The sequence below is a fragment of the Magnolia sinica genome, chromosome 14 (genome assembly GCF_029962835.1).
Source record: "Magnolia sinica isolate HGM2019 chromosome 14, MsV1, whole genome shotgun sequence".
NCBI classification, from domain to species: Eukaryota; Viridiplantae; Streptophyta; class Magnoliopsida; order Magnoliales; family Magnoliaceae; genus Magnolia; species Magnolia sinica.
Window position 1 is genome coordinate 17,152,984 of NC_080586.1, and position 22,607 is coordinate 17,175,590.

The 22,607-nt window shown below is 38.8% G+C and overlaps 2 protein-coding genes and 1 long non-coding RNA gene across 6 annotated transcripts; 2 read left to right on the top strand and 1 right to left on the bottom strand.

The window, feature by feature from the left end:
* Positions 1–2,764: 2,764 nt before the first annotated feature.
* LOC131224901 (uncharacterized) lies at positions 2,765–3,726 on the top strand. The gene is made up of 5 exons (XM_058220343.1): positions 2,765–2,974; positions 3,063–3,266; positions 3,367–3,459; positions 3,534–3,640; positions 3,717–3,726. Exons 1-5 carry the CDS (start codon positions 2,765–2,767, stop codon positions 3,724–3,726), a joined length of 624 nt encoding a protein of 207 aa, XP_058076326.1.
* Positions 3,727–3,762: 36 nt separating this feature from the next.
* LOC131225367 (uncharacterized) lies at positions 3,763–5,867 on the top strand. 3 transcript variants are annotated; one of them, XR_009161324.1, is made up of 5 exons: positions 3,763–4,139; positions 4,241–4,521; positions 4,606–5,255; positions 5,520–5,641; positions 5,810–5,867. XR_009161324.1 is itself a non-coding variant. In XM_058220890.1 (2 exons), exons 1-2 carry the CDS (start codon positions 3,972–3,974, stop codon positions 4,418–4,420), a joined length of 348 nt encoding a protein of 115 aa, XP_058076873.1. In that variant the 5' UTR covers positions 3,763–3,971; the 3' UTR covers positions 4,421–4,843. The 3 variants fall into 3 exon arrangements, 1 of the variants encoding a protein (XP_058076873.1); XR_009161323.1 differs by having other exon boundaries at positions 4,606–5,641; XM_058220890.1 differs by lacking the exons at positions 5,520–5,641; positions 5,810–5,867 and having other exon boundaries at positions 4,241–4,843.
* A 5,288-nt stretch (positions 5,868–11,155) lies between these two features.
* On the bottom strand, positions 11,156–14,214 carry LOC131225591 (uncharacterized). 2 transcript variants are annotated; one of them, XR_009161405.1, is made up of 4 exons: positions 13,675–14,214; positions 13,411–13,584; positions 12,398–12,488; positions 11,156–11,615 (listed from the first exon to the last, which is right to left on the bottom strand). It is a non-coding gene; the product is annotated as an uncharacterized LOC131225591 (long non-coding RNA). The 2 variants fall into 2 exon arrangements; XR_009161404.1 differs by lacking the exons at positions 11,156–11,615; positions 12,398–12,488 and having other exon boundaries at positions 12,997–13,584.
* Between the last annotated feature and the right edge of the window lie 8,393 nt (positions 14,215–22,607).

The following is a 22,607-nucleotide window of genomic DNA, read 5'->3' on the forward strand; positions in this document are numbered from 1 at the left end:
CCAAAGTCATATACAGGTGCATGTGGGGCTCACAAAAGTCCGAACTCTTACATGCTTTTCTGTTGTGAATCTTCATCTCTAGACATTACAATCTTTCTTTGTGGTTGCATTTCTTTTGTTGCTTGTTTGTCTGCTGATGTTTTGAAAGGATGAAGCTTTCCACCTTGTAGAGGACTATTGGAGTGGGCGTCTGCACTATCTTGTAGAATTTCAATGCCCTCGAAATGCAGCCTTTAAGAACTGAAAATCAGCTCTATGGAATGATCCATTTCTACACAAATATTTCAAAACGTTTCACATTGAATATATAAGTGATCGATGATCCGTGATCCTGTGGCCTTCCTACACATCATACAATCTGAATATATAACTTATATTTGCATTGGTGAGAAACCATTCGTGGACCTGCAGATCTTGGACATGTTGACCGTTTATTGATTACAATATTTGACAGTTTGAACGGGAAATGCATGCCAAAATGAGCTCAAGACAATTGGGAAGCAATATCCGTTTAAACCTTTGAAGCTCAATTTTCTTTGCCATTATGAGTTTCGAAATGTTGAATTTGGTCTATATGCTCATTGTCTTCATTGATCATTTTCTGTTTACCTTTGTTATAACTTGTATATGTCTGTTAATTGAATCGTATTGGCATCTGATTTTTACACACCTCACTCTTGAATCTGAACCTTTGGACATCTTTTATTTTCCCCATATGGATGTATAGCGTGGATAAAACACATGCATCAATGTGGGCTCATAGATGTGGGATCTTCACTCTAACAAAATGTCCTTTGGTTTCTTCAGTCCCGCTTTCCAATGCTTGTGTAATTTCAGATTGGATGTCTTTGCTCCTACCTTTGGCTGGAGTTTGTGTAATTACCAATATGGGTGCAAGTAAGAATTTCTTATCATCCTCATTGGAGCTTTTGGTAGTAGTCATGACCAACAACCATTAGCAGTCGGCTCGTTGGTAAGGTGAGAGCTTCAAGCCCAATTTCTGTTGGCACACCCCCCACAAAAGCACCACCCGACGAAGGGGGGACGGGGAAAGCTACAGAACCAAAACCTTCGACCCTTCTTTCTATAAAATGGGGGTGCCCGGGGCACCTCATCTTATCATTAAGTCCTTGCTCATTCCCGTTAGGCCGAAATGTTTGGCGTTTCCTTCTTACTTGCAACAATCCAGACATGTTTGTTACTAACATGTCTGGATCTTTTTCTTAGAAGTGGATCTACATGTTGCATAGGTAGCAGTCCTAAATATTTTTTATTTAGTCTGAATTTGGTTTTTTGTCTAATTAGCTAGCAATCAAAGGCCTCAAATGTTTGTGTGTGTGTGTGTGTGTGTAATTTAAAATAACTTGTTAGTAAAGAAGCAATTTGATTTGGATTTTTGTTTCTTCTTCTTCTTTTTGGTTTTTAGATTGTTGCAAAAGAAGGCTGCAAAACAGAGGTTTATTTTAATTTTTAATTTTTATTTTCAAGTGGTTTGATTTGGGTTTTCTCTAAAATAGAGGCCCTTTGTCTATTTTATCAGTTAAATGATTGTTAGGCCATGTTATATCCATGATAGGTCTACAATTTAACCGTTATGCATAAGACTATGCAGTTCATGATTCTCCACCATAGAAACAGTCATGTTTTCCATGCCAACCTGGAATTTGTAAAACGGACCTGCTATCTGGTGGAACACATGTATACATCAAATGTGCTATGAATCAAGTTTTCTTAACTATCTATTCTTGTCTACCCGTGAGGAGCACATGATTAGCCCATAGACCCGAGTTTGGGGCCAACACATCTAAGTTGTGGCTCCACTCGATGAACAGTCAGGATCTCAATCATGTGTGGATCAAGAGTCCCATTGGAAAATTCTGAAATAGATGGTTATTAGTCCATGAATACATTTCTTTTTCTTCACTATTTGGAGTGCTTCATGTAGCTTTTCCTTGTTTGACTGCAGGTTTGTATTCTTGAGTTGGGAGCTTTGTGTATCATGTCTTGACATCTTCACAAGTTCACATTTTCTTTTTTCCTTTTTGTTCTGTTTTCCTTGTGCGGATTCATATTTTTACAGATGAATGTGAAGTTTCCTATTAATTGTTGTGGGTGTTTTTGGTGTATGGGTTGTTGTCCATCACAAAGCATACTGAAGCATGGACATTTTCCGCATGTAGTACTGAGTGTAGGAAAATTCTATATCATGCTCAAGACCAAAAAAAAAAAAAAAAAAACTATGGACCTAGCTTGTATAATAGGAAGTAGCTTGATTTTTCTATAGAATATTGATGTCATGTTTGGATGAACCCGTTTGAAAATGATTAAACCATTGGGAGTGAAGGGCATATTATCCCTTGATCCCATCATCTAGATGTTAATTAACATGCAGTCACCACATAAAAATAGCAAAGACCAGTTTTTTTTTTTTTTCCAACTAGCTATGGAAATGGGTATTCCTTGTGTTAGAAATTGCTACTTACATCCACATAATGATGAATGTACTGCTTGTTGATTTATTTTTAGTTATTTATTTTTAAGTCATCATCATCATCTAAGCCTAAGCCTTTATCATAGCTAGTTGTGTTAGGCTTTGTCACGAGCTGAAATATGTTCGACTAATGCTCATCATGACTTGAAAATGTAAAGCATGTAGCAGTTTTTCTATACAACATTGATTTCTTTGTGACATTCATGAGGAAGTAGGACTTATTTCATTTGAAAAAAAAATCTTCTTGAAAAAAAAGCATACCAGTCATTTGCTATGGATCTCATTTCTTCCATTTGTAGATCAGGGACGGGTGTGGTTCTCTACATAGAGAAGGCATCTTCTCAATCCGGTGTAGTTGGTGTTCGCAAGCTGACAAGCTTTTTGGGGACAATAGCATGTAATGGGGATTACGCACCCCTTACATATTCTAATTGGAGGGCAGTGCCAAACGAGAAGAAGGATGATATGTATGAACTTGTCATGGTAATGGTGATTTGTTTTATGTATTTTATTATTTTATTATTTATTTTTTGTTCATTATGTGATTGTCTACTTTGTTCATGTTATGCAGTCCAAGTTTCAGTTTGACAAAGAGATTAAATCCTGGGTGTTGATGTCGATTGGTAAAAAATGGCGGGACTGGAAGTGCGAACTGAAGAAATTCCACTACTCACCTCATGATAATGATGAGGTGCGGCTAGCAGACCTCAATGAGCATGTCCATATGGATCAGTGGAAGGCCTTCATTGATTTTTGGAACTCTAAAGAGGGAAAGGTATGTGATGAGTAGCTACAGAAACCTTCACGTTATGAAATAACACAACTGTCTTTTACTGAAATTTCATAAATTACTATGTTGATGTGTCACATTTTAGGCCCGTAATAAGATAAATACGGAAAATCGAAGAAAACAACGCATCGGCCACACTGCAAGCACGAAGAGCTTTGCGCGAATACGTGATGAAGAGGTAATTTTTTATTAATCACCTGATAATTTGATATCAATATATTTCTAATATATAACTTATTTAAATAATGATAGAGAAAGAAGAGGGCCAATTGGGAGGATTTGACCCAAGTAGATATGTTCTTGTTGACACATATACACAAGAATGGGATGCCTATGGATGAGGCCTCAGCAAGAGCCATGTTATATATATGTATCTTCTTATTTTGTTTAATCTTTTAGCAATATAAAATCTAAATTGGTGATTTTTAATTGTAGGAACAATTAAATGAATGAACTTCGCAACAGCCAAAGGCTTCACAAAACAACACTGCGATGAAAGATATATTCTTGAAAGTCATGGGTGACGAACGACATGGCCATGTCTGCACTTACGAGTTAGGTCCCTCTCCTTCTGATATATGGGGCACAACATCCCACAATGTCCAGTCCCAAGGGATGGCCTCCAATGCTGAGAAGAGAGATGAATAATACGAGGGATTGCATGCTGAAATATCTTTCCTAAGAGAAACTATGGCTGATAAAGATGCTCAAATATCTTCACTAAGAGAAACTATGACAACATTTATGGCTACCATAATGAATCCAAGCATTAATCTAGCTACATTATTAGGTGTTTCAGCTAATCCCAACTTGAACCAACCCTCCTCATCATCAAGCCACTTGGTTCCAACCCCTCAGGTAATTATAATATATGCATGTATATTTTTACATGTAATATGTTTTCAATTATACATAGTTTGAGTTGTATACGATGATTGACATTGATTTATCATTTGTAGAGAGACTTGGCGAATAAGGGGAATTCTATGAGTTGCACTAATGTGACTCAAGTTCTTCTTAAGAGTATTGTAAAGCCTGAGGATACTATAACTAAAGGAACCGTTTTGAGCACGGATCCATTGACAAAAGTAGGGGGCAAAAACTTGGAGTTGGTTTCTGGGAAGTATCTGTTTAAGTAGCAATGGTACGTGATGTGGATTTGATAAGGACCCATGGACGATATAAAACAATTGGGGATGCAATTGGAACGAGTATTGCTTGGCCCACTACTTTATGTATGGTAAGTTTTTTTTTTTTTTAAGCAATAGAACTTATTGTATGAGATTGTGAATAGTAATTGATTTATTTTTGTTATTTTTTATAGGTTGTAGACAGAAATGGGTGATGACTACATGGGAGAAGTTTTTATTAAGTATTTAGAACTAGACACATCTTTTATAAGTGGGGGTAGTAGGGATCCATGGTTTCAGACTTTTTGGATTGAGTTAGACACATCTAAACAGTTTATTTTTAACTTAGTTTAATTATAGAAGGCACATCTAAACTCATCTAATCTCTTTAATTTAATCTTAGTTTTATAAGATTATGATTTGTGATTTGAATTTTGCATTTGGATGTCTTTAATTTAATCTCTTCTGTTTCTTTTCTTTTTACACGTGATCACTTGGTCATCATATTTGTAGTGTAATAGTTCCTATCATACCTTTTAGTAAATTTGTATATAAGTCTTAGGCTCCATTTGCTCATCACATCAATCTTTATGAATATAATTTTTTCTCAAACCAAATGGAGCTTAAGCCCTTTTTTAACTCCGCCAATGCAACTTCTTGCATTGTCGGTCCCAAGCCCGGGTAAAGGAGGAGGGAAAAGGGGCGTCAAGGTGAGTTGTGTCATTCTTTTCCATTTTATTTTACATACAATGTTAATCTTCAGGTCACTCGACTAATTTTCAAGTCACTTGACTAATTTTCAGGTCACTTGACATAGTCGGCATGGCCCACCCTCTGTTTGGTTGTAAGTGAAGTTGATCTATGTACTTTCATATGACATGATATTTTAGAGGTCAGGCCAATTATCTGTCCTCTCCCATTAACTTTTTCGTCTCTTTGATTTGTCTGGATGTTGTTTCTGCACGTATCATCTTCCAGGCCGATTTAGTAGTGAAAAATCTTTATCTTAAATTATTGATAGAAATAATGAGGCAGAGGCAGGTAAGTGCTGTGAAGAAGGTAATTGCTGTAATGACTGTTGGGAAGGATGTTTTGTCGCTGTTTACAGATGTTGTGAACTGCATGCAAATAGAGTCTCTGGAGCTGAAGAAGCTTGTATATTTATACCTTATAAACTATGCTAAAAGACAACCTGATCTATCTATAATTGTTGTGAATACGTTTGTGAAGGTAAGTGCTTTCATGTAGCAGCTGTTTCTTGGAATTTGGTCCACGTCACCTTATAGATTGGGATGCTGTAAAATCCACTTCCATTAATCAATGCACTTCCTGGCAATTACTCTTAATATATGGTCCAAATGGTATTTGTTCATGAGTTTGAATTGCTTGTCCTAACAGGTGCACAAGTTGGGATGGATTGGACTTCTATCTTGAGAAAATGCCATGATTTCAGGTAGTTATTATTGTGTCTAATTTTGAGGCATACATGTCCTAGTCTGGTTTATTAATGCTTATATCTGTAGAGTATAACAATAATACTTAAATACCATCTTCTATGCATTCATGGTAATGAGTGGGTCTTCTTTACTGGAAAAGATAGCCCATAGCACATGCATTGACTGGAACATATACCATCAGATGGCTATTAGCCGTTTAACCCATGCAAGCAAGCCTGCATGTTGTAACGACCTTGGAATTTTTGTGCTAATCTTTCCTTAAGTAGTTGTTTTTGGGGTAATTAGCGCTCTACTTGATTGCTTGTGAAATTCGCATCAATCACTTTAAATTGTATCTACATGGCTCTAAACGTGTAGATTAGTGAGCGCTACGTTACTCTGAAATCTGGGATCCATCGCTAAATCCAGTTGTTCTGGGGAATTTTTGGAAGATCTGGATCGGACCTAGACCGCGCGTCGAAAGTCCGATGGCGATGATCTTAGGCTGTTGCGGTCACTGAGTTGGGCTTGGTCTTCACCTCGAAAATCAAGTCGATCTGATGTTCTGGGTCGATTTGGTTGAGTTCGGAGTGAAGAGTGTGAGAACGGTTGGAATTTAATAAGCTTTTTATGAAATTGAGTCGTGTCGCTGCGACGATTTTAAGCATTCTGACCGTTGGATTCGACCCAATTTCACCCTCCGATCGGGATGGTTGGCCCAGGCATATCCTAGTGCTTGTGGACACGATCGAGATTCCGTGACCGTTGAATTGAGTGTGGTCCGCCACGGTGATCGAAGGTCGGTATGAAAACTCAGCTGACCTAGATCCATGGTCGGTGAGCTTAAGTCCGACCTTTCGTGGTTATAGGCCCACCGAAGTGCTTCGTTGGATCGAGAAAGGCGTACTTTGGTTATAACCTAAGTATACCTTGACCACGGGTTATTTCCATCATTTTAAGGCCTATATATAGTCCTTAAACCCTAGCTCTCATTTCCATACGAATTTTCTCTAACCCTAGCTTGGAAAGAGAGTGGAAAAGAGAGAGTTAGTGAGAGAGATTGATTGGTGAATCACCTTGATTCTTCCTTGTTCTTCTTCACCTTTGAATCTTCACTTTGAATCGTTCCTCTGACGATTCTGAGTTCTTTTTGGGGTAAGTTAACCTAACCCTAACTGTGTTAGAGCTTAGATTAGACTTGGTGTTGTTGTATCTCATTTCTATCCTTATTTTAGGGTATTCTTGCGCCGTTGTGAAGACAACTCGTCTAAATCAGTTCGGCGGTTCTTTCTTTGCTTAAGGTGCGGACTTTAAGTGTATAGGTTATGGTTTTCAAGGCTTTCAATCCCGATTAGTGATTTATTCTTGTTATGGATGAGATTTCACATGTCAAATGTTATGTTTACATTGCTTTCCTGATATGCATGTGCTATATTGAGATTTGTGTATTCTAAGTGTATTTATAAAGTACCGTATACGTATAAAATACGCACTTATGTTTGCCATGATTTTTGGTCATGTATGTATGCTAGATGCATGTATGACAACTCCTTGATAAAAGGAATTGTCTAAGTGCATGTATTTCAACATGCGTCATGTATGTTGTTCCATGAATGCTAAGTGTTTGTAGGAATGCATGAATGATCTAAGTGTAACTGATTACACTAAATGCAGGCGTTGAGAAGTGATTCTCAATACTCCTATGGATGCGCATGATTTCCTTATGCATTTACATTCCAAGTTATTTAAATTCAATGTTTCCTATGCTTAGATTTATGTTAAATTGATTTTCTTCAGATGTGTATGCACCATGATTTGAGTGGTTGTTCCATTCCTGTTTTACATTCCATATGAATATCTGTCGTAGTGTAGGATGTTTGGGACTATGCCTTAGTCCAAGAAATCGGTAATTGACCCTTTGGTCGTGGTTGAGATTGCTTTCGCCACGTGAGACGCATTAGACGAACCCGAGTCGTATTAGAGTTGGCGGCAGTGGTTTGGCCACGCGGAGTGTTTGCGCACTCTATGTCGTTCAATTCAACGTGCGCTCGTGCTAGTCGAGTTCGTCAACTAACCCGATTGTCCGGTGTATGTTAACCATGTATGGACGCTCTGCTTGAATCTAGGGTACCGAACTTACCAGTGAAATCCTAATAACCATGGTACACGATCCGCTAAGACTCATGAGCCGGACATGGTGGTATGGGACACCGTGGTCGATGCTCGGCCTACGCTGGGTGACGAGCCTCCCGTAGTGACCAGTGAGCAACTAAACTCGTGAGCCGATTATGGTGGTATGGGACACTATATTCGTCCTGTCGGCCTACATTGATTGGTGACGAGCCCTTTGTAGTGACCTCGAGCATACCCGGATACCGCAAGGAGGTGACGAGCCGATCTGTGGTAGTAAGGGCATGAAAGGCGTGCATTGATTGGTGACGAGCCCTTTCTACGACCTCAACTATATGATCGTATGCAATGTCTAGGATTGACGACCCTAGTATGGATCACTGTTTGGATGGTGATATGAGGAAGGTATCTTAGCTTCCCAATCTGTTGTATGAATTGGACTAATAACAACTTGGTAATCATATCCATGCACCGCATTTGCATGTGCTTTGTAGATGTGGCGCACTTTGAGGCGATGTCATGCGTAACGTAAGATGAAGACGCGAGGGTGTACGCGTGAGGGCACGCATCATATTGCATTCATACTGCATTAATAAGAGTACTTAGGATTTATTTAATTGTCTGCTTTATCATTCTTGTTTGATTGAACGATAACATGTTAACCCGTGCCTTATTGTTCCACCGAGTTGATCACTCACTCCCACGTTTATGGGTGGTGTTACACACCCACCGGACTCTGTCTTAGGCCCCGATGTTGCAAGATGTGGATGCGACGTCGAGGCGAGCGGGAGCTGGATGACGACGAGGCGCCTTCTCCTATATGCGGTTTTGAGACGGGTTCTAGCGAGCCTCGTGCTGGCGGGATCTATGGGATGATTATTTTGGGAACTGAAATGATGTAACTTGTACTTATAATTTTGATAAATAACACTTTTACACGATCTGGTTGTATATGTAATTCAGGGACTTACACTTGTACACATATTTTACTATAAGTCTTCCGCTTGCTTTATTCACTTACCCCTGAATCATATCTGCGTTTTGGCTTAATCTATCCCATGTTTATGTGCTAATACAGTCAACATACATCATTCATTAATTATGTTGCATAAGTGATGTTTTGGAACTCGGGAGCTGAGTTATGCTCGACCCCCGAATTTCAGGGCGTTACACATGTTGAATTGGATGGTAAGCCTCATGGTATGGGTTGGCTTCTATGATGTGTTTTCATCTGCTAGATGGTGTATCATGATATACAAACAACACTTGCTTCTATATGGTAGTCAATGGACAATGTATATTATTTTCATGGTAGCATGACACCTTTCTCAAATTTTGATATGCTGTGCACATTCAAGCACCTTCATATTTAATTTTTTTCAATAGACTGGCATGGTTTATTGTAAACTTTAGGGCAAGCTTTGTATTGATGTATAGTTTTTGTGTTCTTTAATAATATTTAACGGCAATTTTCCTGCTCTTCCAAGAAAAAGGAAGTTGCCTCAAGCCCAGATGCATCTATGAAAATCTCTGCTTTCCCAAACAAATTGCAATTGTATTTGCAGGTGGTCCACATGTGAAAATCTCTGATTTTGTGGGGCCCGTTAAGATGACCCATGTACAAAAATCTTCTATATTGAAATACTATATCGCTTTAATTGGCCAACAAATAGATTCTAATAATGAAAAAGGGAAAACATGTGAAATGACCCTTTATTTAGTGTTATTTTGGTTAAATGACCTATGCATAAGATAATTGGTTGTTTATCCAAAGATTCTTATGGCGACCTTAACTTACAATGGTTTGACGGTCTTCATGCTGCTCAATGTGGACCTTAACTTACAAATCTAGTATACTCATGGGTTGATTGAGTCCGCCAGGAGTGGAGTAGGTAAGTAGTCGAACCACTATATATGATTGTGTTTTAGATTCTCATTTGTGTAATTGTTTAATTATATTTATGAGTTTGAATGTTTACATTATACATGCATGATTAGATGAATGCCTAAGTGTTGATAGGTAGCACATCCCACACATACATATACAGTATCTTGATATAAATTAGTTGCTTATTTTCATACACTACAAGAAAATCGGGCTTTACCGGTAGCCAAAAATGCCGGTAAAGGGCCAAAAAAACCTCCAGTAAAAGAATTATATTGGCGGTCGTACTCGTGCCGCTAAAGGGGGCGTCGCTAAATCTTTTACTAGCGGTTGGACCTCTTTACCGGTGTTTGTGATGGCGGCCGCTAAATAGTGACTTTTAGCGGCGCTAATTATCCTCTACCGGCGCTTCTGGTGACTGCCGATAGAAGTAAAATCTGTAACAAACGCCGAACTGTAACAAATGCCGGTAAAATCTGTAACAAGTGCGGTAAGAGATGGAAAAAAACGTTGGTAAAAGCTGTAGAAAGCACCGGTAAAAGAAGAAAAAAGCGTCAGTAAAGGATGGAAAAAGCGCTGTAAGAGGTTTCCCCAATGCTGGGAAAAGATACGCAGAAACGCCGCTAAAGGCCTGACTAAAAGTCGTTTAGACATATTAAAGCGCCGCTAAAAGTATTTTTGACTGCCATAATAAGGTTGCCAAAACACTGAGAAAATGCCAGAAATTAAAGACACGCCCAAGAAATTTCATGCTAAAATTTCTCTTCTAAGTACCTTGTAGGAAGACATCCAACACTAGATCACACTGTGAGAAAAGGGGGCTTTAGCCTCGGTTCAAAACTGTGGCTAAAAAGGTTAAAAACTGATGCTAAAGCCTTTAGCCTCAGTTTTGCCTCAATTATCCAAACCGATGTTAAAACCCCCGTGGCTAAAGGCTTTAGCCTCAGTTTTAAAAACTGAGGCTAAAATGACTTTTATAGCCTCGGTTCTTCAAGTGAAGCTAAAAGAATCTTTTTAGCTCCAGTTTTCTCGAAATGAGGCTAAATTAAAATTTTAGCCTCCATTGTTTCCAACTGAGACTAAATCCAAATTTAGCCTCAATTGCCTCCAACCGAAGCTAAAACTATTTTTAACCTCGGTTCTCAACAATCAAGGCTAAAGCCTTTAGCTACGGGAGTTGTAGAGTCTCTGTTAAAATAACTAAGGCAAAACCGAGACTAAAGATGGATTTAGCCTCTTTTGGCATCAGGAAGTCACTATGCATTGTTAGATTTCATTTTTCTCATTGAAGAATGATAAACAAAATCTAAAATTATGTAATTTCAAAAGTTTTAAAAACAATAATCCTCATTTCCTAACATAATCATGGAAGTAGCATGTCTAGGACGATCAGACTATCCATCTGGTTAGCTACCTGATCAGGCGAGCCTGATCACCCTAAGGAAATCAAAACAAATGCGGGCCATACTAGAATTGTGCTTGAATCCATATAACTGAATCAATGTAACCCCATTCAAAATCTCAATTCAATCAGAGCCACACATGCATGGCCCACAGGTAATCCCGAATATGTTTAAATTAACAAAACTGTTTATATATAAGAAACTTTAAAAAATAATAATAAGCCTAGCTGCATCAGGAAATAACTACGAACTAGCCTTAGATTGCAAAGAAGGCCTTTTTCCCGCCTCTGCCAGAGGATCCTGCTGGAATGGCTTTCAAGACATTGAAACTCACCATCTTCGACAAGGGCCTGAACATAGAAACACAATTACAGAATTATGACAGCTTCTACAAAGCATATATGCCAATGATTCACCCGAATGCTCATGAACAAGCATGGAATCAGATTAACGCAATCGTCAGCAAGAGTTAGGCATATCATACACATGCACCCTCGGAAAAAAAAAAAAACTCCCATATCAGGAAGTCACCATGCATTGTTAGATTTCATTTTTCTCATAAAATTCAAACTATTAACTATACTGTCTATTTCCAAATCACCAACTAGACGGTTAAGATCATCTATCCAATGGAAGATATTTTTGTAGCACGATGAATAGGAGGGATCATCAAATCAAAAGGATCAAAGGATCACATTCTCTCTTACCCTAAATCGATAAATGTAAGCAGTCTAAAAGCCTTAGAGAATCTCCAATGCAAGCAAATATATCTGTAGCTGCATGGATCTAACACTGCCTTTCTCCTCCAACTGACTATTCCACTACAAACTAGCTGCAAACAATCACTATTATATGCAACATCCAACTATATACAAGCTCCAATGCATATCAAACATACCTGAACCTCGAAGCAATTCCATTGCAGATCACTAGCAAACACCCCATTTTGCCTACAGCCGCATTCTTGTAGTTTTTCAAATCCATAATTTAAAATGGGTGTACTTAAAATCAATCAAGGTTGTAAATATTTATTCCTACAACAATTACTTTAGAAGATGAAAAAGAAGAAGAAGAAGAAGAAGAAGAAGAAGAAGAAAGGAAATCACAGCCATAGAATTTAGAAAGCACCTACCCAACATGAATTTCAATTCCCAAATTGAAAATGGATACTCAAAATCATTCTGGTTGTAATTATCAATTCCCATGCTAAATTACTATAGTAGCTACAAAAAAGAAAAGAAAAGAAAAACTACATTAGTTACCAACAATTTGTTCATCCATTAAAAAAAATCTTACACCATTTCTCAGTTGGATTCTCCACTGATGTAGGCATTCACCACTCACATTCTCTGACATCCAACATGGCACACCCTTACTAGATTAAGTTGTTCGTCAGTAAGGACTTACCTATTGTATGCATTCACTAAGGAAATTAAATGGTTTGACTCCTTTTTTTTTTACACATGCACACACACCACCACACACTCACGCCATAGTGGGATTTCACCACCTATGGATACTCGAACCCTTGACCGGGTGTTGAAACTCCCGAGAGTCTACCACTGGAGCAAGAGTAAGGATCCAATTAAATTAAATGGTTTGACTTGCATTGGGTATGAACTATAAAATGTATTATTAGTAGTAAGCATCAGTGGCAATGTATCTAACCAGAAAGATATTTGTCCATCTCTAGCAAAATGTATTCAAAATAATCCAATTGGAATGAAGGAAAATGTTTTTTTTTACACACACTCACACTCACATCCACACCACATGCGTTGCACATACCACATCCCCTAGTTCTTTCTACCATCCAATTGTAGGTCAGTTATATGATTTTGAAATCAGTGGGATGGGACAACTCTAAAAATGGCCCATTTGGGACAATGCACACTAGACTAATGCTTTGGATAAAACACCATAGGACCATGCATCCAATTTTTGTACAGCATGCACAGGATAACTAAACCTATGCCCTCAGAATAGGTAAATTTTCTCCTATAATAAATGCTAATGTTCAAAATAAATTTGAGCAAGTATCAATTCATTAGAACTAACAAAGTCAACCTTTGTAACATTGAAGAAGTGGTAAGTAAATCATCAGAAACTAAAAATCAAATTGCGCGTTAACTAGGAACTACTCACCATCATAAACACAAGAAATTAACAATGCAGCACCAAATTAGCCAACAAGAGCAACCTGCTAATTGAAAATTGTTCAAGAGCTGCAATGAATTCATATCATAATCATGTAAGAACCCGCACCTCTATGATAGACCAACTGATAACCAAAGAGCTAGCAAGCAAGTGTGTTCGAGTCTACAAACAAAATGTCATTTTGTTAGTACAATTCTTTACTTTAAATATAAGTAGTAATAATATATGTTTTATGGAATGTAGCACTATTACCTCGGGGAAACTCCACAAAATTCCCCATGTTACAAACAACCTCGAACTGATATGCGGTAGTGTAGTAGATACCGGAGATCTTACCAGACCTTCTCAATACCAAAACAGAGAAAATGAGAAGGAACAAAAAATAGTGCTGCACAAATATCAACTCCTTTAAAAGAAGCTATGATTCACATGGTTTGAAACTATTGGAATTTTCATTCAGGCCAACATTTAGTATGGGCGGAGCCCACCTATAAGTGACCCAGACAGCTCATCGGGTGATTCCCCTCTGTTAATAGGCAATACAAGACAAAGTGTTCCCACCAAACAATCCTAGCCATCCTATTTTTCTAGCGAATGCACAGTCAGAAGGAAAGAATATACCTAGTGTATATGCAATGGAAAGAAGCCCATTGACTGAATGGCTAGGATTGATTGATGAACCTCTAATTATAAATAATAAAAATAATAGAGAGAGAGAGAGAAATCAATAGCCAATTGAAACCAAAATCTGATAAAAGAATGTCAACATAAATCAATAAGAGATGCATAAAACAAGCACACTAAAAGCATTTTAATCTATCCAACCTTGAACTGTCCATACGTTGGACAATTTGAGAATTTCTATGCATCTAAAAGCACACTATATATATAGCAAGGTATTCCGTAACGGTAACGGTGGCCGTAACGGCCACTATCGTTACCTTTACGATACAGGGCATAACGGTTGTTACGGCCCCGTAACAGCCGTTACGGTCTCTCTTATTTATTTATTTATTTATTGAAAAAACCCCCCGAAAAACCTATATATGCCTCGTAATGTTGATTAAAAAGTACGAAAAACCTGTATCTGTCTCGTAATAGACCATTGCATGGCTATTTTGTCCTTTATAGGAGACGTAACGTGCCGTAAACGGCAATTACAGGTCATTTTTTCCATAACGGCTGTTACAACCGTTACGACCCTGTAACGTGTAATGGTTGCCACCTTTACCTTTACGTAATGGCCTTTACGGCCCCGTAACGACCTTTACGGCACACCATGATGCTTGGCCACATAGAAACTCTTAAATGGCCAACTGATTGTCCGATACTTAAACAATTTCAATTTTATAATCAATTACAACAAATATTCATCATTTACCTAACTAATAACAGAATGTGTTTAAACTAAAGAAATAAATTTTGAAATTTGCACAAGTAGAATTGAAATAATTAACCTAGTACTATCTACTATATACTAGTAACATGCAAGCAATATTGGGGCACCATACCATAGGCTACAATAATAACATGTCCCCCTAAAAAATAAATCCTCCAGGGATAACATATATATATATATATATTGGAAGTTGCTTATTTCCATTCTTAATCACAAGTATATTCATCATCCAACCAACTATAAATGAAGCAATAAAAATATAGTTAAGCAAGTTCAATTAACAACTATATTTTTAAACATGAGTTCTTATTACTTAACAACTAAAACAATTATTTTTGAACTAAAGCCTATATGTAAAGCAATAAATAAATGTGGAAATAGAAACTGGAGATATTTGCTATAGTAGGGCCCCAAATCTCAATGATTCAGACACTGAATGATGGGCCCCACTTCTACAAACTGAAAACAATTCTAGCATTGTATGATAAATTGTATGATACATGAAGATGTAAGGGACGGAAAAAAAAAAAATCAGGCCATTCCAAAACTCGTGAGCCACAATATGTTTGTATGCCATCCAACACATTCATTAGGCACACCCTACCAGGATGAAGGGATAAAAAATCAGACCATTCCAATACTCAAGTAGGCCCACCACATGAATTTAGGGGTTTTAGGCATGATTTCATGTTTTTCCCACCATGACTTGCTTATGATTTCAAAGAAGCATTTTGGTTTGATGATGATAACCATTCCATATGTGTGTGTATGCATGTCCAACATCGATGTGTCCAAGTTACATAGGCTCTGTCTCTTTAATATCTGCTCCTCATTCTATCTTTTTTCCAACAATGACAATATTGAAATTTTTAACGTGCCAAGACTTTGGATAAATGCTAAAAAAAATAAAATTAGGAAGCATAAATCAAGTGTAAAAGCAGATAGAAAGATAGAAAGGCATGTAAAGGAATATGAACCTAAAATTAATCGTGGTGCCTGAGAAAATTACCTCCTATTGAAGCTTTTCTTTTAAAATTTTAAGATCTTCTGGTTTTATTCCTCGTAAACTACATGAATCAGTATTCATTTTGATGGTAACATTAGTAACAGGAGGTGACCATGAGTAGAGAGCTTATGATGGCAATAGGCTGGCTTTCCATTTCAGGAGAGCCTCTCCTGCTGTTGCAGATGATATTGTTACATGGGAAGAAAGAAAGGGTAGGAAAAAGAGGATAAAAGCAAGAGAGAGAGATTTATGTATGGCCATGGCTGTAGTTGCTTATGGTCTGTTACAAACTTACGATGGATATGGGGTATTTATAGTAAAAGGTCGATGCTGCTAGATCAATTACTATATCCATATTGTATTTGATACACATGCAGGCACACCATCTTGACTGCCTCAATTTGTGGACCCTAACTTTGATGACGAGTAATAGGTAAAATCAGATCCGTTGGACCTATCTAGCCTCTGAATGATGGGCATTTGTTCATTGTATGCAACTCCTTTACACTTTGTAGAACACATGCACACCACATCATCTAGACTGTCCCAATTTTCGTAAGGATAGAAATATTTTAGACATTGATATGATGGACCATCCATAGTTTCTATCATTATTTTAATGGTTTGGATCACAACTATCTCCAGTAGCACAGAGGATTAACGTCTGACAGAGCATTCTCGTTTTCTGGTTTTCTATCATCACAGCGGTGCTTGTGTCACAGTAGTAATTGATAGCATATTCAATGAAGGGAAAAGACCCAATCCACCTACATACATTTGGCACATGTATTGATAATCGGAGTCATTCGTTCATCTTAAGGTCCATCAATTGACCATTAACCAATCATCATCTTGATCAGATAATCCTAGCCACTAACTACAGTTTAGTGATTTTGTACACTACTTTTTCACATGGTTAGAATTGTGTGGTCAGTGTAATTTTCAGCCTATGATCCATTCAAGTTTGTCCACGATAAACCAACGGTTCGGATCATCAAACACATGCCATATATGTAGTAAAATGAAAGGAATGGACTAGATCTTCTTTAAAAATCAAGTAAAAAACATACCTAAAAATCAAAATGCCAAGAACCCATTTCTCAAGATAGGAAATTCAAAGGACCATCAAATAAATAAATAAGTAAAAGAAGAAGAAGAAGAAATCCAATCCATATGTTCCAAAGCATAGATACGGATCAAATGGTGGAAAAAAAAAGTTTTAAAAAAAAAAAAAAAGAAAAGAACCGGTACTCTGTTGATAGCTCCAATGATTGAGACAGCAACAGCTATGGCTTCTCGAGCTATGGCTTCTAGAAATCTTCTATACACCCTGTTGTAAAACAGATGTCTTAAATCTTGTTCATCGAGTTGCTCGACCAGTCGAGGGACTAGCTCGACTAGTCAAAGGTCCCTTCGATTAGTCGAAGCCTGTTTGACTCGAAGTCCAGCAATGATGTATTTGGAATTTCTGGGATGCTCAACCAGTCAAAGGAGAGGCTCGACTAGTGGAAGGGGTCCTTCGAACAATCGACGCCCAGGCTCGACTAGTCGAGGGTTGCACTGACGGTGCATGGTTTATGCACGGGCTGCATAAATTTGAAGCGGTTTTTAGGGAGGTGCGTAAGTGGGGTTTCCCCATCTATAAATAGGAGTCCTTAGGGCCATTCTCAAGAATGTTAAGGCTTCCTAAAGGTATTCCAAGGGTTTCTAAAAGGGTTTTAGGGTTATTAAATGGTGTAGTAAGGGTAAGATTCAAGGTTGTTTAAATCAGGTAAGTCTTCTCTCTTTGTAATTTCTATTTTCATAGTGAAGATCTGTTGCTTTGTGCCGTGGTTTTTTCCCACAAGGGTTTTCCATATTAAATCTTTGTGTTCTCTTGTGATTGCTTGGTGTTCTTGGATTGCTATCCTAGATCCATATCTGTGTGAATCTGTAGCACAAATCCCCAACAAGTGGTATCAAAGCAATCATTAGGGCACAAATCTGAATTTAAGGGATAGGCAATAATGGTAACGTCGCGCCCTAAACTTGGAAATCGGGCTCACAAAATTCTCGATCGCCGAATTCGGCGCCGACAGCCTCCATAGAACCCCATTCTCGGCTCCCAGTGTCCATACGCCGGATTCCGATCCTAGGATCCTACAAGGAGGATTTTCAAAATAAAATTTCATGAAGAGAAGCATAACCACAAGCAAAACCCACAACAATAACAAGAAACATCACCACATATCCACTATAATAATAAAAAAAAAAACTTTAAGTACAAGGCATGAAGGGAAATACACTATAGAGATATCAAAAACTCCAGAAGCTCAGTTGCACGCTCCTGCCTCAACTCCACTGCGTCCTAGCGTCACCTGCATGTATCTATCATACATAAGCTTATAGAAAGCTTAAAGAGCGGTGTTATTGTGTGCGCAGTATAAGCGTGCTCAGAATGCAAATATCAGAGTAATGCGGAAAACATGTTGGCAAGTCCATAAATACCATCAGCCTTATTCAGGCTATGCAATGCAAAAACATAATAGGCTAATGACATATTTAGGCCATGTAATGCAGAATCATAGTAACCCAAATGTCATATACCGAGGGTGCAATGCAATATGTAATGCAAAGGAGTGACGAAGCTGGAGTGTATAGTCGGGATGATAGTACGTGGTATCGCAAGCTGTAGGGTTCATCACAAGGGACTTCTATCCAAACCAGTCCCATACTTAAATTTGGATAGCTAGACTCAATGTGGTAAACTCCTGATCTTAAGTTGGTCACGCGCCTCAACCAAAATCCTAGCCATTGTGAAGGTACACATAATGATTTGGTTGCACACCACCGGCCCGAGTAGATAGTGGATGAATGAATGAATGAGTTAAATACTGAGTACGTAACCCCTGCATAGTAGCCTACCAGCATAGTAGCCTACCAACCACTGGTAGCTCACCCAGGCCCTTAGGCCCCGCCCACCTCAGCGTCTGCCCACGTGTGCCCACCCACTGTACAACAGTGACAGGGTGTCATCATATTAATACCATACATCTCTGGGATCATCACCAGGGTCTAGTACAATATTGTCATCCATACCAAGGTCATGCAGTGCAAGGCCTACGTGGCCAATGTCATATGTAAGATGTAATCACATGTCATGCCAGTCCTCATCTGAATATACATATTAGTATTGTTCCTCTTTGGACAATCACCGGGGTCTAGTACACTCCAAATAGCACTACCCCTCCCCCAGGCGTGCAGTCCAAGTGAGCGTAAGAGACCTCACTATCCGCCTACCAATATCAAGCCCGACATGTCGATAGCGGACCCATTTACGATCTAGTCAAACTCAACCTAGCATTGCCCCCTACCCTCGACCTCCCTTCCAACCGACGACAACGACATAGTGGGAGACACGACCTACTAGTATTTGACCCTCGTGCGCTCATACATCCACTCGGTATCGACGTTGGAGCATCCTTATGGTACCATAATGGTTTAAAGAATTTCACCTAAAGACATTTATGGGTGTCCAATCCTATTATCCACGATATGCCTGTGGAGGCTACGCGTTGATGTCGTTAGGGTGGACAATAATCATATCACACAAATGCAAGATGCATGAGTCACACTATCCAGTTATGCATCAATCCTTCGCATTCCGCGCGCTCATGTGGGGTAACTCCGTCTCTCAGGGAGTCCCATAATCAATCTGCCCAATGACATATGCTATAATCAGCCACTCCTCATAACAAGCATACAAATGATGTGTATGGGCATGAATCATGGTGTATGCCATGTATGATTATCAAACATAACAATGATCAGTCTCACACAATCACAATGGGCCTCACACATCACAATGGGCCTCATCCAGTCACAATGGGCCCCATACAATCACAACGGGCCTCACACAATGGGCCTCATACCATCACACTGGGCCTCATACCATCACAATGGGCCTCATACAATCACAATGGGCCTCATACCATCACAATGAGCCTCATGCAATCACACAATGGGCCTCATACAATCACAATGGGCATCATGCAATCACACAATAGACCTCATATAATCACAATGGGCCTCATATAATCACGATAAACCTCACAATGACCTTATACAATCATAATGCTATGCTAACACATACTCAGTGCGTATACTCACATAGTCGTAATCAATAATCGGCCTATATATGGTGGGGCCCATAGAAGGACAGCGATCTAATCCATAACATGAGGATTGGTCTTCAACAGTGGATATACCAAATCTAATACCACAGATTCTTCTACTTATGGCCAGAGGTGATGATGCATCCTCCTCCTAATAAGGATGGGTCTAGAAGGCCTACTCATGGGCCTAAGAGTGGGCTTTCAGGTTTGGGTACTTCTACTAGCATCAATGGGGACCCAAAGAATTAGGATAGCCCAATAAGGTGAGATGGATCATACTAATAATAGTGGGGGGCCATCAATTTGGGTTAGCCCACCAAGGGGGAAATGAGAATGGGCCTAATCAATGGGCCCTAAGGAGGATTACAAGGTGGACATTTAACCATCATTGCTCTTACAATGTGGACATTTAACCATCATTACTCCCAGGGCATGGCCCATAGAATTTATCTCGTGATGGGGGCCCATAGGCCTTATACTAGCTAGGACAATAGTTGGGCATCATAAACATTACTATATACATCATTGTGGGTTTACACATCGTAATGGCCTTACCACTAGGCCTCTCATATATCACATTGGGCCTCACCATATGGGCCTCTCATACATCATAATGGGCCTCACCAAATGGGCCTCTCATACATCATAATGGGCCTCACCAAATGGGCCACATATACATCACAATGGGCCTCACTCAAAGGTCTTATACACATCCCATTGGGCCTCACACAAAGGCCTCATATACATCACCATGGGCTTCATCACATGAGCCTCATGTACATCACCATAGGCCTCAGACAACGGTTTCACATAAATTCTATGTAAAACAGACCATTGGTGCAGGTTGGTTCTGGGTCATTTTAGAGCCAAATTCATGATCACGTGGGGCCTACATATGGTGAAAGAAACTAATCACCTGGTAACTCTATGTATGGGCTTTACAAATTATAAGGCAAGCCTCATTGGTTGGGTGAGTACAATTCACTGTGATGGCCTAAACATGGGTACTTGGAGAAACTGTGCAGGAAATATAGTGTAGAATTATTTTTTGCTCAATTTTAAGTATATCCCATGATCACAAGGGACCACATTTCAGTGTACCATTAGGTGTCCTTAGTGGTACAATATATGCACTTCAAAAATTATAAGTTGGGACCAACTGGTTGTGCACACATGATATTTGGTATAAGGCCAAACATAAGCACTTTAATTTTCTGCACATAATTTTCTACACAACCATACCTGGCCCCATTTTGGGATCCACTTCCTGATCATGTAAGGTCTGATTTAGCCCAATTAAAATATTATTTATCTATTCATTAGTGTAGGTTAGAGGTTCCAAGTAGTGGCCTACTCAAACCTTCAGCGTGTGGTTCACTACAGAGGCCCAAAGTTGGTACAAAACACAAATAATCAGACAATTTTCAGAAATAGGGTCAGTCACAACTTAGGGCTCAATTTCCAAACACTTAGGGAATCATTCCTGACAAGAAGGTGGGACATCCCAGCTCACTTATATAATGATTAAACATCCCCAAAGTGGGACCCTTAACTACAGAGTGTGGGGTCCACTACAAGGTGTCAAAGAGGCCTACATGCAATACAGTTAAGTACTTAGAAAATTTTCAGCAAACAGAAAGTGTAAAGGGAATGAAATAGATCCAATGGCAAGTGGGGCCCACACGCCAGCAAAGCATAGATAAGGAACACACAACAATGTACATGGGTGTCCATTTTAAAATGTATAAATCACAAGTGATCCCACACCCAAGTGGGTCAATGAGAGGATAATTGTTATGTATAACATAGATCCAACATATTCATCAAGTAGCACATGAATTATATATTGATGAAATCTCTATAATCAGATTCTTTGTTGAAAGATCTGATCCAATGGATGGTTTGGGAACAAGTCATTTAGGCCGTTTATAGGTTTCCAACCATACAGAGCCTTAGATCCATCTGGACCACACATAGAAATTCAAGATTTGTCCTTATAGAAGTATCTATCGGTGCAGAATTTTCTAAATTTTATCATGAAAGAATCTGACCATAGGGACCATACATATGATTATTAACTCTTTCAAGTAAGTTGAGAGCAAATATCAAATACATCTGACCGTTCGAATTACGGATATGGCCCAAACAAAAATGGTCGTAATAAGCTCCAAATACATCTTCCGTATAAGGCCAAGATCTCAGCGGTCCAAATTCCAATTAAGGCTTATTATATACCGTTGGAAAGCTAGCTCAGTTTTCTACTAATCCAATGGAATATATATATGTTTCTAATACATTCATTAAAGGAGTTAAAAATGGGTCCGTTTTAGGCAAATCGAAATCCTGCATGTGCTGCTGGACAGCAGCCAAGTAAACTTGATGCTACGGAAAATTGAACCGTTGGATGGATATGAAATTTGGTCCAGAGTTAACTCATATTTTGGTTCATATCATTCCCAAGTTTCAACTCTGATCTTTCATTATTGATTTTATACGATTTTTAGACGTTGCTGTCCAGGTACAAAAACAGGATTACTTAGGAAGGGTGTGGGCATAAAGTTCATCAGGGTGGGGTCCATGTGTGTGAACCACCAGCTTAAAATCAAGCTAACATTTGTGTTTATCC

Bases quoted from the DNA above. Each gene is read 5' to 3' on its own strand.
- LOC131224901 (XM_058220343.1), top strand. From the start codon at position 2,765: ATGGATCTCATTTCTTCCATTTGTAGATCAGGGACGGGTGTGGTTCTC. The intron at 2,975-3,062 runs GTAATGGTGATT...CATGTTATGCAG, and splicing joins ATATGTATGAACTTGTCATG to TCCAAGTTTCAGTTTGACAA. The intron at 3,267-3,366 runs GTATGTGATGAG...GTCACATTTTAG, and splicing joins GGAACTCTAAAGAGGGAAAG to GCCCGTAATAAGATAAATAC.
- LOC131225367 (XM_058220890.1), top strand. From the start codon at position 3,972: ATGGCTGATAAAGATGCTCAAATATCTTCACTAAGAGAAACTATGACA. The intron at 4,140-4,240 runs GTAATTATAATA...TATCATTTGTAG, and splicing joins ACTTGGTTCCAACCCCTCAG to AGAGACTTGGCGAATAAGGG.